The sequence below is a fragment of the Notamacropus eugenii genome, chromosome 2 (assembly GCF_028372415.1).
Source record: "Notamacropus eugenii isolate mMacEug1 chromosome 2, mMacEug1.pri_v2, whole genome shotgun sequence".
Lineage (NCBI taxonomy): Eukaryota > Metazoa > Chordata > Mammalia > Diprotodontia > Macropodidae > Notamacropus > Notamacropus eugenii.
In genome coordinates this window covers 23366671-23381348 of record NC_092873.1, presented here as the reverse complement: position 1 = coordinate 23381348, position 14678 = coordinate 23366671, and the positions used below count along the sequence as shown (strand labels likewise).

The window sequence follows — 14678 nt, the reverse complement described above, 5'->3', positions numbered from 1 at the left end:
GCTGTCTTTCACTATGCTGTACTGCTATATATACACATACATATATACATATACATATATATGCACACTTATTATTCATTAATTAATTTTATACATATAGCCTCTGTTGAGAGGCAGCTTATCATAGTGGATACAGTTGACCTGGAGTTATGATAATATGAGTTCAAATCCTGCCTATGACGTACGCTGGCTGTGTGAACCTGGACAAGTCTTCACAGTTTCTCTCTCTCTGGGGGTGCGTGTGGTAGGGATAGGGGTGGGGGTAGGGGGGATAAGACTCTAAGACTATGAATTATAGAGCAGGTGCACATCTGGTAAAGGATATTCCCCAACAGGGAGTTAGTAACCATGGAAATTAGAGATCTCATAAGAAAAAAAACTATGTTAATAATTAATAATTATAATTAAGTGGCAAACATTCATTTGGAAGTTTGAAATGCAGTTACATTTCAAAATTTTTGCTTTCATTATCCCATTTGAGCCTCAAAAAGAAGAGGCAGCTAGGTGGTACAATGGATATAGTTCAAATCTGGCCTCAGACACTGACTGGCTGTACGACCCTGGGCAAGTCATTTAATAGCTGTCTACCTCAGTTTCTTCTCCCAGGGTTGTTATGAGGATCAAATGAAATAATATTTGTGATAAGCCTAGCTCTTTATTAATTCCAGCTATAATTATTATAAGACAAAGTGAGGCTCTGGGGTTATAGTAATTTGTCCAGAGTTACATGGGAGGTGGGAGCCAGGTGGAGTCTTCCGAGCTCCCCTGGCAGCATCCCGAGCTTTATACGTTTCATACATACTCAGCAATATTAGAAGCAGCCCTGACTCTTGGCAGACTTGGGTTCCCATCTGCCATCTCTCATTCTTGGTGCCACCACAAACAGATTTCTCAGCTTCTCAATGTCTGAGACAATGTGGCTGGACTTTAAACAGTCCACAAGGTGGGAATCTGCAGGAAGATTGTTAGGTGGCTAGCACATACTTAATGTACACTGTTGTCTACCTCAATAGAATATAAGGTCCTAGAGGACAGGGATTGTTTTACATTTGCCTTTTTAAAAAATCCTCAGTGCTTTAGTAAATCCTGATCAGTTTGAAAAGATTTCCCACATCGAGATTTTCCCACAGGGTTAGAAAGCACAAAACAAGAACACACACTCAACCATCCTTGGCTGTGCACGGTGGTGCCCAGGTAGCAGATGTTGGCATATTATCTCGGTATAAAGTTTTAATTTAATTTCCTCTGCGGATCTCTTTTAATGGGTAGTCTGTTTTAGGATTTCTGAACTCATTAACATAAAATGTCCTGGGGGGATGGGTACAGCATGATTTGTTCGGGCTAATCACGAAGGATGAGAGCGAGCATTACAAAATGAGAGGAGGGGAGAGAGAGAGAGGGAGAGAGAGAGGGGGAGAGGGAGAGGGAGAGGGAGAGGAAGAGGGAGAGGAAGAGGGAAAGGGAGAGAAGGAGAGGGAAGGGGAGAGAGGAAGGGAAGGGGAGAGTGGAAGGGAGGGGGAGAGAGAAGGGAAGGGGAGAGTGGAAGGGAAGGGGAGAAAGGAAGGAAAGGGGAGAAAGGAAGGGAAGGGAAGAGAGAGAGGGAGAGAAGGAGGAAGGGAGGGAGAGGGAGACAGGGAGGGAAGGGGAGAGAGAGCGCGCACCTCGGCTATGGAAAGGCGGGGTGGAGGTGGGAGGTTCATGCCCACAGTTCCAGGGAAGGTGGGGCAGAGGGCGGTCTCCCCGAGTTACCACAACACACCCCAGAGGCCAGCGATCAGTGGTTTGGAGTTGCTGTGCTCCCGGGGGCGTTGTGGCTGAGGAGAGGGGCCCAGGGTCTGAGCAGGGGGTATGGGGGGGCAAGGGCCTGGCCTTCTAGGTTGAGCGTTCAAGGCAGTAACTGGCACGGTGTCGTCTAGAGCCACCGGGCAGCGAAGGCATCCTTAGGGTCACTCAGTGGCCGGGCCTCGGGGGCGCAGCTCCTGGAGCACTAGACAGACAGACGGCGCAGACAGACAGCGCGTTTGTCCCCCTTGCAGAGACAGAGACTTCTTACCTTCGCTTCCGCACCCCACTCTCACCCTTGGGGCTAGGACTGAGGTGGGGCAGCCAGGAGAGAGCTGGTGAGTGGCCCCACCGAGGGCGGACCTCCGCGACAGCCAAGCAGCGGACTGGACGCCTCTCGCGGACTCTGCCCACTTTGGGCTCGCTGTTCCCCGGTCTCGCAGCCTCGCACGTCTCGCTTGGCACCCAAGCATCAGTCCCCGAGGGCGACCGGGCTGCCCTCGGATCCAACCACCTATCCCACCCTGGCAAGCGCAGGCTGCGGACTTTCTGTCTCCCTCCCCGCCAAAAAAAGTTACCTGACCACCGACTCCCCTTTTCGAAGCCTGCCCCCAATCTTCTGCTGCCACCGCCCACCTGCGCTGTGGGAGGCAACTCTGTCAGACTCAGCCCAAGGTGAGTTAGAAGGGCTCTCTGGGGACCGCTTTCTTTTAGTTGCGGATTCTCTAGGAATGTTGACATTGCTGCTGAAATGCTAGGATCATACTCTGAGCGTTTGGCTATGTCATTCCGAAGGGCAAGATAGGACGAGGAGGCACCGGAGGCGTCTCATCTAAAAAACAGCTAGAAAAAAGTCCCTGGACAGAAAGGGTCACGCACTAGCCCTATCCGACGCCCCACTTCTCAGGTCTTTCAAAGCAGACCCGGAGCGGGTTGGAGGAAGGTAATTCCCTCTCTCCCACCTGCAACATCTGGTTGCTGTCTTCATCTCCCCCTCTGAAGTGTGAGGGTCCCTACCTATTCCCCGTTTTCCTTCCTCTTTCTCCTGCCCTGCCTCCCCCCAACCCCGCCCTCCAGGCTAGGTGAAGTATCTAGGATAGGGTTGGTTCGGGGGTCTGTGCTGCAGCTAGCTCCTAACCGCTTTCAGAGCCGATTGCTACATTGTCATTGAGAACCTTTACACCTGGGTAATGGGCTAGCTCTATACACCTGGTCTTGTTTTGTTGTTTTGTTGATTGACTTATGAAAGTGACGGAGAAAATGTTGACTGTTTATTAAACTTAAAACCCCGGCGTATTTACTTTTTTTCTGTTCTTTTCTGGAGAACCAGTTGTTAAAATACGATCCCGGTTGTTCCCCAGCGGAGACTAAGCCTGTTGCTGCCAGCTCCGCTTCTGTCCTGGGTCCCTTGAGCAGGGACGCCAGGTGGCGCCAGGGACTGGGAGGCGGAGGGGTGGGGGGATGTCCTCGAGGCTGGGGGCCTCTCGACCTGGGACTGGGACTCAAGACTGTGGTCACTACGCCCGGCCTCTGAGGCCCTGACGCTCCCGGGGTTGAGAGGCTTTTTTGCTCTGGGCCCGGCGGCGCGCGATCGGTCCTCTCGCATCCTGAGTTGACCCGGGGTCCGGGAAGCGCTTCTGTGGGTAGGCGCAGTGGAGATGCAGGGGGCTGAGAGGCGGAGCCCAGGGCAGTGAGCTGTCCGCGAGCCTCGGGACCTCCAGGAGGCCGGGAGCTGCCCGAGGTGGGGCGTGGCCCTGGGCTCCGCCCCTCGCCCTCAGCCCCCTCCCTGGGGCTAGAGCCGGGCGCTCGCCGGACATTCCCCCGCCCCCGGCCCCTCCTCCCTTCCTCTCGGCCCGGAGAGGCCCGCCCCAGCCCGCCCCGGAGAAGGCGGGAGGCAGCCTGGCTGACCGCGGCCACCTGTCTTAGGTAGGAGCCTGCCTGGATCCCCGCCCCGCCCCCGCCCTCGGCGGCCTGGCCCTCCAGGCGGGTCCTATCTCTCCCCCCGGCTGCAGCTGCGCCCCGGGCTCCCCACCAGCTTGCCAGCCCGAGGCCCTACGCTCGGATCAAGTTTCCCTGGCAACTTTCGCCTGGGAATCCCTCCCCTGAAGCGAGCCTCTGCCCCACTGGGGTCCGAGCTCCCTGCTCCGCGGCCGGCTGGGGAGTCGGAGACTTAGTGGGGTTGAGATCGCGCACCCCGAGAGGCAGCGGCGGCTACAGCGGATGCAGCGCTTCCCCAGCCCCGAGCAGCTGCTGAATCTTTGATGAGGCTGGTCCGGTGAGTGCAACCTTAGCCGGCCCCAGGTCTGGCGGGCCAGTTCAGTCCTGTGCGCCGTCCCCCTCCACCCTCAACCCGGAGCAGGTGTGTGTGTGTGTGTGTGTGTGTGTGTGTGTGTGTGTGTGTGTGTGTGTGTGTGTGTGTGTGTGTGTGTGTGTGTGTGTGTGTGTGTGTGTGTGTGTGTGTGTGTATGCGTGTGCAGTGTACGCTTGTGCAGTGTACACGTATGGTGTGCGTGTGTGTGTGTAAGTGTAAGAGTTGGGGAAGGAACTACCCCCACCCCACCCCGCGCAGCCCCCTTCTACTGAACGGCCTCGAGCTGAGCAGAAACGCCCCAGGTGGGTGTTTGCTGGTGAACCTGCGTGTGGAAGGGGACTGGCGTGGTGCCCTGGGTTCACCCTCCGAGGTAGTTTCTTAATTGGCTCCCACCGGAGTTGCTGAGACGCGAGAGAAGGGGCTGTGCCCAGCCTCGGTGTGGGGCCCGCCCGGAAGGGTCCTCGGGGACCTGGGCTGCAAGCTCTTCCAGCCGAGAGCACTTCTGCTAAGAGATGGCCTGTTCCTCAGAGGCGAGCCCTAAATATCTGCTTTTTCTAGACGAAATTGCAGGTCGTAAATTAGCTATCCCTGTGCCCTCTTTGCGTATGTGCACCCCCGCGAGTTTATTTTCTTTTGGAGGTACCTTAATGAGGTTAATCATCAGCTAATTAAATTGAGCTTCGAAAGGAAAAAAAAATGCCCAAGAATAATTTCCAAAGTGTTCAGCTGCAAAGCTCTTACAATTAGGGGATTAATGATTTCACTGCTTTGAGAGATTTGGGTTGGAGCTTCTGCGCGCCCCGCTGGGCAGCCCGGTGAAGACGTGGAATGTGGGGGGGCGGGGGCGGCGGCGGCAGAGGGGTAGGAGGTCTGGAACCTGAGCCTGGCAGGGATAGAGAAGTGGGGCTGTGTGTCTGTTCTCGCTTTCCTCATCCCTCTGGATATTTCTAGGGGTCCTGGGGGAAGGATTAGGTGTAAGATTTGCCTTACCTGTCAGGTTTCAGGTTAGATGCAGATTTAAAAAGGAGAAAGAGAGAGGAAGAGGAAGAGGGAGAGGAGGGAGGGAGGGGGAGAGAGAGAGAGAGAGAGAGAGAGAGAGAGAGAGAGAGAGAGAGAGAGAGAGAGAGAGGGAGAGCTGAGGAGCTAAAACAGTATGGGTAAGTAGAGGCAGCTCCACTTTGTTCATAGAGGCTTGCCAAATGTCAGGAAGGAATTTACTTCCCAGTTGTGTGGCAGACCTTTAAAGGCAGGGATTGTTGACATTTTGGTCGTCTAGTCATTCTTGTACAGTCCAGTACTTCATTGCACATAGTAGGAAACCTCTTTATCACTGTGGAATTGAGTTGGACACAATCTCATTCAGTAGAAAGGAAATTGGCCCCAAACTGGAGGTGCTGAGTTCAAATTTCAGCTCTGAAGCTGGCTTACTGCCTCTGTGATGTGGAGGAGTTTGACAGACTTGGACTGGGCAGCCTCTGAGCACCTTTTCAGCTGTAGATCTCTGATGTCAAAGTGTGGGGGACTTTGGCCAACCTGCCTAACCTATTTGTGCCAAGAACTCCAAGAATGAATCCTAGACTGCTTGTGACTCATGGTGGAGGGAGTCCTCCTGAATTTTAAGACTCATACTTCTCTTGACTGGAATTGTTCATTAGTGATGTCCTGCTAATGGAAAGAGGAAAGCTAGGGCTCAGTCATCCTGTCATCACACTTAGAGCCAGTAGGGACCTTAGAGGCTCCTTCTAGCTCTCTCATTTTATATATAAGGAAACTGAGGCACAGAAAGGTTTTTTTTTTTTAAGTGATTTCCCAGAGTCACACAACCAGCAAGTGTCTGGAGTAGAATTTGCACTGGAGTCTTGTCACCCATTGACTTCCTTGAGGTAGTGGCCACTGATTTTTTAACCTGGGAAGTGGAAGTATGCCCAGGTCATATTTGCTTTAGTAGGAATTATTGCTTGTGCTTGGCTGTGAAAGCCCTTTGAATATGCATGTTCAAAATAGTCACCACAAAATGGAAAACCCTCTGAGTTTTTAAGCATATCTCCTGCTGTTCCCCCCTTCCTCTACCCCAGTCACACTGGAATGAGTTTGGCTCCTGAACCTTCAGCAGTAACTGCCAGCTTCAGCCTCCCACAGCCTCAGCCTCCTGTGTTTCTCAGAGGCTCTGGGGTGATGCAGGAGTTATTTATTCTTGGGCTCCTAGATCTTAAGCTGAAAGGGACTGACCCCCTCATTTACAGATAAGGAAACTGAGGCCTGGAGAGGCCAAGAGGCTGATTGAGGTAGAGGCCCTTGGACTCCCAATCCTGTGCTTTCTGCATAGTAAGCTCACTCTTTAGTCCTGCTTCTCCTTGGCCTATTTGCCAGGATCACACTGTCCCAGGGCTTGAATAATTTTGCTTAGAACTCCACAGATTCACAAGTGTCTTCCCTCCAGGGGGAAAGAAACCCCAAAACTACCAGTATTCAGTAAGAAGAAAAGATAGAGACTAAACAGAGAATTGTCTTGGGGATGGCCCTTTGTGGTACAGGGGGTTGAGTTCAGAGCCCTTGGTTTTGTTTTGTTTTGACCTTGTAGACCACTTCTTGAGTGCTTCTCTCAATTCCCTCCACCCGATGACTGCTCCTCATCAGTCTAGAAGGGACTTCCAGGGGGATGCTCCAAGTCTCAAAGGTGCATCCTGAACCCAGACTGTCTTTTCCCCAAGACTGGCTGACCCTTCCTCCATTGTACCAAGTTACTTCCCTGAGTTGTCACTTAGTTAAAGGACAGTAAGGAAATGTCTGCCAGAGAGACTGTTTCCCTAGGGAGTCGGCTCTGAGCAGAGGGGTCCAAGAGCTCACAGGCTCCCCTTTCAGTTGTCATGCTGGAGGGAATGTGATCTTTCCTTAAAGTGATCAATAATGTAGGTGATTGAACCTGAAGCAGGGGAGGGCAGAAGTTCTTCAGCATCTTTTCCTCTCTGGGATATGCCAAGCCTGCGAACAGAAGCCACAGGATTGATAGAGGGGGTTATCTGTCCATGCAGGGCTTCCTGGGACTTGGGAATATAAATCTGCCACCTCCCAGGGATGAGCCTGAAATATGTTCTAGGAAAAAAAGTAAGAGCTCCTCCTGTTTCCCCCCCTGCCTTCCCCTTAGCTCCTTCCTTTGGTGACTTTGGGCTCATTTCTTTGTATCTCAGCTTCTGGATACTTAATAACCAGGCTACCTGATAGATAGGGGACGGGAGGGAGGCTGAAGGCTGAGGGTCTAACTCCTCCCTCCTCTGCAAGACCAGTCAGCTCTCAGTGCCCCAGCTTCTTTCTCTGTCCTCTGTGACTTTCAAGATCCCCTGGCCAGCTTTGACCCTCTGCATCAGTGGCTCTGATTATGCTCTGAGAGCTAATAGTGCAGTGTTAGAGGCAGCCAGTTGGCACAGTGGTAGTATTAGACTCACAAGGACCTGAGTTTTAATCCTGACTCAGACCCTGGGCAAATCATTTGAGCCAACTTTGGCTTCAATTTTCTCACCTGTAAAATAGGGGTGATGATAGTATCTGCCTCGAAGGGCTGTTGTGAGGATACAATGGGATAATATATGTTAGCTTTGCAGACATTAGAGCGCTGCAGGGATGCTAGCTATTATTAATAAGAATGTGCCTGTTCATATAATTAATCATGCCAGTCCTTGGGCATTCTCTCCACTCAGTCACCTGCCTGTCCCAGAGGCCACATCCTCAGGCAGAGCTCCATCCCCTCCCCCAAAGGGGCAGAGCAGGAAGTTCTTTTGAAACTTGGAGAGATCACCCTGCTGGCATTCCAGGGGAGCCAAGAGGAATGGGTGGTCAGAATTAGAATAATAAATATTGATAGAGCTAGTCAAGCTATGGAAAACACTTTACAGACATGGTCTCATTTGATCCTCAAAGCATCTTTGTGAGGCATACATTGAAGGTGGTGCCCCCATTTTACAGATGAGGAAGTTGAGACCTAGAGTGGCTAAATGACTTTAACATGGTTACTCAAGTGGTAGTAGTAGTAGTAGCAGTAGTAGTGGAAATAGAGTAGTAATAGAGTAGTAGTAAAGTAGTAGTGGTAGTGGTAGTAGTAATAGCTAACCCTTATTATGTGTTTAAGGTTTATGAAACACCGTCCCTATGTAATCTTAGTGGATTCTCAATATAGCCTGGGGAGGTAGGTACTACTCCTATCCCCATTTTGAGGATGAGAGAGTAGAAGTGGTTTGCCCCTGAATCAGGATCTGAACTGGCATCTTTCTGATTCAACTTTGAGCACATAATCATTGTCCCACCAGCTAGCTGCTTCCAAATATCAAATCTAGCTCTTCCTAACTCTCCACCTGGGATGCTGTCCACTCTGCATACCACCTATGCTGTGAGTGCAGCAAAATCATGATTACAGCAGCAGTAATAATAAAAATTCTTATTGCCAGGTGGCTCAGTGGATAGAGCACTGAGTCTGGAGTCAGGAAGACCTGAGTTCAAATTTGGCCTCAGATACTTATTAGCTGTGTGACCCTTTGCCAGTCACTTCCCCCTGTTTGCCTCAGTTTCCTCATCTGTAAAATGAGCTGGAACAGGAAATGGCCAACCACTCCAGGATTTCTGTCAAGAACACTCCAAATGGGATCAGGCCATGCCTGAGAATCACTCAGCAACAACAGAATTGCTTCTGTCACCATTGTAAAAATACAGTAAACTCAGTCCTCTAAAACCATCGATAATGCAAAAGGCAGCTTTAAAAAAATGGTCAAATGAGTTTCGTATTTTCCTGAAGCTACTTCTGAAATGCACTTGTGGTCCTCAGAGAGGGGTCAGGGGCTTCATCTCCCATGCAGGTGAGCCTCTGTTAGCTCTCTCAGCCAACGCAAAGCTCCCCTTGAGGTTTACTCCAGACTTAAGCCCTTAAAAGCCTTCTGGGATTTGTAAGCTGCAGCATTCTGTTTTTCAGTCTCAGTAAACATGATGGATCCTCCTCTGACAGCTGTTGATGGGCTGCCAGATGTCCAGAGTCTGGAGAGGAGAACCAGGGGCTCACAGAGAGAGAGCCTCCAAGAACCCCTCCCCCACCACAAGTTTACAGATAGAGAAACTGAGGCCAAGAGAGGAAGGGGGGAGTATGGGTGGGGAGGTATTCTGTGCCTGGTATCCTGTGTCCCTTCACGGAGGATCAGCAAAGATGCCTAGACTTCTTAAACCACAGGATTGTGAGGATGCCGTGGTCCCCAGGCCTTGAGGTTCGTGTGAGGTGTTTTTCTGTTGGTTGTGAAAGCAGAATCGAGCTCTGATGTGCCTGTTGAGGCCTCCTGCACTGTGAGCCCCTGTCTCCTTTGGCTCACAGCCTCTTGGGAGCCATCTCAGGTCTTCTTCAGTCTGTATGCCAATGCCTCAGCTTCCCTGTTGGAGAGAGATCTCCTTGGGGGCAAAGACCTGGCCGTGTGCAGTGTCACAGAGGTTAGACATAGTGCTGGAAGTCAGAGGGCCTGAGTTCAAATCCTGTCTCTGAGGATTTCTGTTCTTGTGACCTTGGGAAACTACTTACCTTCCTTGGCCTCAGTTTCCCCATCAGTTTCCCCAGACTGAACTAGAGGGCCATAGGATCCTATCCAATGCCAGTGTCTTTGTTCCTGTGATGATGTACATATGTCCCCCTGTGCCTGATTCGAACCCTGCAGCTTGCGGAGGCTCAGGGTTTCTGGGTGAGGGGGCTGGAGGGCAAAGGTCACTTTTTGCCTTTCTTTGTGTTTGAAGCACTTAGCCCAGTGCCTGGAGCTTACCTAATGCTCACTGATCAACTGAATGAAACAGGTTTCTTGGAAGTTGCTTTTTCAAGTAGTAATAATCGTGGGACCTCCAGGCACCTTGGATGGTCTGCTTGTGATGGACTCATGGGACACCTTGGACCAGAGGCAGGGATGGACTGGGCCTCAGAAGAGGCACCTTCACCAGAGAGATCCTAGACCAAGAAAGTGTTTTAGGATGCTCTCAGACCTCCTCGTTCTGAAGCTTGCCTTTGGAAGAGCTTTGGATTGGGAGTTGAGATTTTGGCTTACTGTCACTTGCCAGCTGTGCAACCTTAGATATGTGTGACCTTGGACCATCCCTTTTGGGCTTGTTTCCCTATCCATGCACTAGACACCTTTTAAACCCTCTTCTAGTACCATATCTGTGTGCCCACAATCCTGTGATTTCAGAGGAGCTGTGAATTTGGGAACGTTCTGGAGGAGGTACGGACAGTTTCTTTTCAGGATGGAAACTGAATGAACTTTTTAACTGGGAGCTAACTAGTCTGTAGCTAACCTTGAGATCTTTGCCTTTCTTTGTGTTTCCAGCCCTTAGCCCAGTGCCTGGCATGCAGTAGGGGCTTAATAAATGTGTTGAGTTGTTGATTCTTGATTCAGGTGAAATGAAACAAGGACTGAATGTCCCCGGCTTTGGGTGACAAGCTCTAAATGGAAGAGAAGCATTCTGGGAAGGGGACTCTGTGGTGTTTGGAGTATGCTCCTGAATTTGACTGTCATTCCCCTATCTCCATGCCTAGAACGTCTGCCCCTCCTCATCCCCACTTCTTAGGATCCTGGGCACTCTTCAGAGCATTTTCCAGTCTCTCTAACCCATTACCTCCAGCTAGTGGTGCTGCCATCCCCTCCCTTCACTTCTGTGTTTTGGTTTGGGTTGGGTCCGTTGGTGCTTAGCACTGAGTGCGTTAATCAGTCAGCATTTATCAAGGACCTACTATGTGCCAGAGCTGGACGTACAGGGACCAGATGCTCACAGACATTGGGCCCTTCCAGCTAGATTGTCCCCACTTAGGTTTTCTTGTTTTAAACCTGTGGTCTTTGGACCAGTTTCTGTGGCTGAGAACTCTGGGACTTGTGAAAACCCTGAAACATACTTTGGGTTTACAAACCTGATCGGGCGCTCTTGCCATGTGTATGTGGGGCTACATTTTTCTCTTTTGATCAAATACAAAGACTATTTACTGAAGCCAGAATGTGTGCAGTGGGCAAACAGATGTTTCTAGTGAATATTGAGGCCAAGCATGGCCGGGGACAGGATTTCTGCAAGCTCTGAAAAGTGGGCCATGGCCTCTGGGGTCTTGCTAAGAAACTTCCACAGCATGATGGGCAATGGGTGCCATGGTCCCAGCTCCTACTTTTTGTGGTCCTTCTGTCGTCCACAGTAACCTATATTTTTCCTCAGGAGCCAGTCTTTATATCTCCGTCTCTATCTGTTTTGGTATCTATAGCCATACAGATATGCATTTATATACATACATATATACATATAATATACACGTACATGTATGTAAATGTAGATAAGACCTATATTTTTGCAAAGTATTCAATACATACATGCATGTACACATTTGTATATATACAGGTATGTACTTGTACGTATACATATATGTGTCTATCAATGAAATGAGAACATCCCCACAACAAATCGCACTATAGATGCACTCCTACTTTCAGGTCATCTTGTCTGTTCCTGCTGGGGCAGGACTGTGCCTCAATGGCGAGGTGACTGCATCACCTGTTTAGAGTAAAGCAGTGGATAGCACTCTGGAATAGGAGTCAGGGTTGTGGATTGGAGTCAGGATTGTGCTGTTTACTACTTATAAATTTGGGGCAAATCACTGAAAAAATACCTCTCTGGGCCTCCTTAGTGTAGATGGGTAAACTGAGGCTTACGGCCCAGAGCAACAAAGCTTGTAACTGATTGAGGCAGGATTCAAACTCAGGTTTGCCTGACTCCAAGTTCTGCATTCTGTCCTCTGATGCTACCTTCAAAAAACCACCCTAGCTGAAGGAGATCTCCAAACTTTGTTGTTTTTTTCCCCTCTACATTCCATTGATCCCTCAATCTCATACTTCTCTGGGACCTATTCACCTATTTTCAAACCAGTTCTTGATGTTTTCTTTCAAAATATTGGATGTCACATCTCCTGCAGTCAGGTTATCCATCCATCCATTCATCTATCCATCATCCATCATCCATCCACACACAAACATTTAATAGTGCCTACTTCAAGTTTGTGAGCACACACACACACACACACACACACAACGTATATCTCCGGACAGAATACAACCTCTCTTGAGAGCCAGGATCTTTTCGTTTTTTGCCTTTATATTTCCAGTACCTAGCAGAGTTCCAGGCACATGATAGGCACGTACTGAGCACCTCAGAACGAGACAGGGAGTGACTGTTATTTGCCTTTGAAAGCCATCAATTTCAGTACTCAGAATCCCATCCAAGCAGGCTTGGCTCTTGGGGTGGGTGACCTCCCATCCTGGCTGGGTCTAGGGAGCTTCAGCTTTTTGTGCCCCCCATTAGAGACCTTTCTGACAGCCCATGTTCTTTCATACGACTTGGCATAGTTAGCAGAGGCTTTATTGTTCCCTTCTCCCCCCAACATGCTTGCCGCTGCATTTCTCAGTACTGGTCTTTGTGGCTCTGGTCTGCTCCCCTCCCCCCATTTGATCACAAGCTTCGTAGGCACTGAGCTGGGGTCTCTCCATCTCCCTTCATCTCCTTATGCTTCCGCTTGGGCAGTGGGAGACCATGGCATCTGTCTGGTTGCCTGGTTTTGCTCCTTTTTCCCTGGGCAGTCATGGGGCCAGACTTTTTAGCTCCCAATATTATTGCTTTTCCTTCATTCTAAACAAACCTGTTAATCAGAGTAGGACAAATTCTGTTAATGATTCTCTTTTCTAAGGTGGTTAAAATCAACTGGGGAAAAAAACCTCATGCTTTCTGCCACCAACCCAGTGACCGCGGTGATGACATTGGTGTCAATGAACCCTTCTATTACTACAAAAGGATTTTTGCATGAAGTGATGGAGAAGTGTGTTCATTTGATTTGATTTTTTCCAGTCTTATCTCTAGGGACTCTGTTCTGTGTGCCTTTCAGTGAATTTCTAAAGGCCTAAAGAATGAAAAACTGGAATTACCTGTTAAGAGAAGACCGCCTGCCTGACAGCACCTGGCAGTCAGTCTCGCTGGCTCAGACCATTTAAAGAAAACACAGTGTGCGCATTTTAGAAAATCAGGATGAAGAGTGAGTGTGGGCTCCCATAGTGTAAGGAAAGGAGAGTTGGGAGGAGGGCAGGCATTCCTTGACTGTGGTTGTTTCCAGGACTTTATTGCTGTTCTCCTGAGGTCCCCGAGTGGACGGTTCTTCTATTTTCTATCAAATAGAATTAATTAAGTGCTTGCCAGATACTTAAGGCTGTGATAGAAATCATGCAATACTAAGGATTTAGAAGAAATAGTCCTTCCTTAGAAGGCACCTGAGCATGGTATTCTGCAGGAAGGTTCTCCACAGCAGGCTCAACGAGGCATCCTTAAGAGAAACTTTTGTTTTGTCCATGTGACCATTCCCTCCATCAGTGTAGATTGCAGCTCCTCCTTCCCTGGTGTTCATGACCCTGGGACAGACAGGTGTAATTTATTAAACAACCTTTCAAACCAAGTCAGTAAGCATTCATTAAGCACTTACTGTATGCCAGGCGCTCTGCTTAGAGTTGAAGATTCAAATAGAAGCAGAAAGAAAGATAGTCACTGATCTCAATGAGCTTATATTCTAATAGCAGAAGAGAACTAGTTAAGTTCAACAATACAGGAATATTTTTGCGAGTACCTTCAACCCATGACTGCTAACAGCTCAAATTTCTGTAGACTTGAAGCCTTGCCAAATGACTTACGAATACAATCTCCTTTAATGTCCTTCCTTCTCTCCTGCAGTTTTCTGGCTCTCTTGGCTTCCTTCAAAGACCCATCTCAGGATGATGCCCTTCTCCTGCCTTCCCTCGATTGAGGCATCTGTTTGTCCATAGGATTGTCTTTGCCTTTCTTTGTCTTCCTCATATCTGCCACATAATAGGCATTTAATAAATAGTAGAGTTTTTCTGGTTCTATATTAGCCGTCTCCACACTGATTCAAGTAGCTGCTTCTCTTTGAAAGTCACAGGATGTGTCTCAACCACAAGGTTCTTGGGGTCAGATTGATCTGCTTCTATGGTGACCTCAGTGCAGCCCCCATTCCTCAAGTGTTCTCCCACATCAGTGGTGGAATAAGCTTGGGATGGGCTTCTCAAGGTTGACTCTGCACAGCCCCTAAACCTAGCTCAGAGATCATATTTTCTATACTCTGTACTCTAATAGTAATTGTTAGCATTTGTAATGCTTAAGGTTGAAAAATGAGTGAAATGAATTACCTCATTTCATCCTCACAACAAAGCAGGTGCTACTGTTATCCTGATTTTACGGAGGGGGACACTGAGGCAGGTAGAGTTTAGGTGACTTGCCCAAGGTCACACAGTAAGTGTCTGAGGCAGAATTTGAACTCAAGTTTTCCAGGCTCCAAATATAGCATATTATCCACCATGTCACCTCACCACCTACCAAAAAAGGTTTACAATCTTTGTAACATCTTAAGGAACTTCCACAGCATGATGGGATCTTAAGATGAACTCAACTTGAATACTAAAAATTGCCCTGGAAGGACCTGGACAGAATCTGCTATTATCGTGAGGGAGGGATGGTTAACAGTAAGAAGGAAGGAAAAACCAAC

At 49.1% G+C, this 14678-nt stretch overlaps 1 protein-coding gene across 5 annotated transcripts in view; it reads left to right on the top strand.

Moving 5' to 3' along the window:
• The first annotated feature begins 1863 nt into the window (after positions 1 to 1863).
• SHANK2 (SH3 and multiple ankyrin repeat domains 2) overlaps positions 1864 to 14678 on the top strand; it is a 709321-nt gene continuing 696506 nt past the window's right edge. For 2 of the 5 annotated variants that reach the window (XM_072639426.1, XM_072639428.1), the window contains exon 1: positions 3686 to 4057. Coding sequence is in view for 1 of the 5 variants with exons in the window: in XM_072639424.1 (XP_072495525.1) it covers positions 4044 to 4057 (14 nt within the window). In the remaining 4 variants the exon portion in view is untranslated. Of the gene's footprint in view, positions 2458 to 3684; positions 4058 to 14678 lie in introns of those variants that run through there. The other 3 variants (XM_072639430.1, XM_072639427.1, XM_072639424.1) reach the window with 3 other exon arrangements.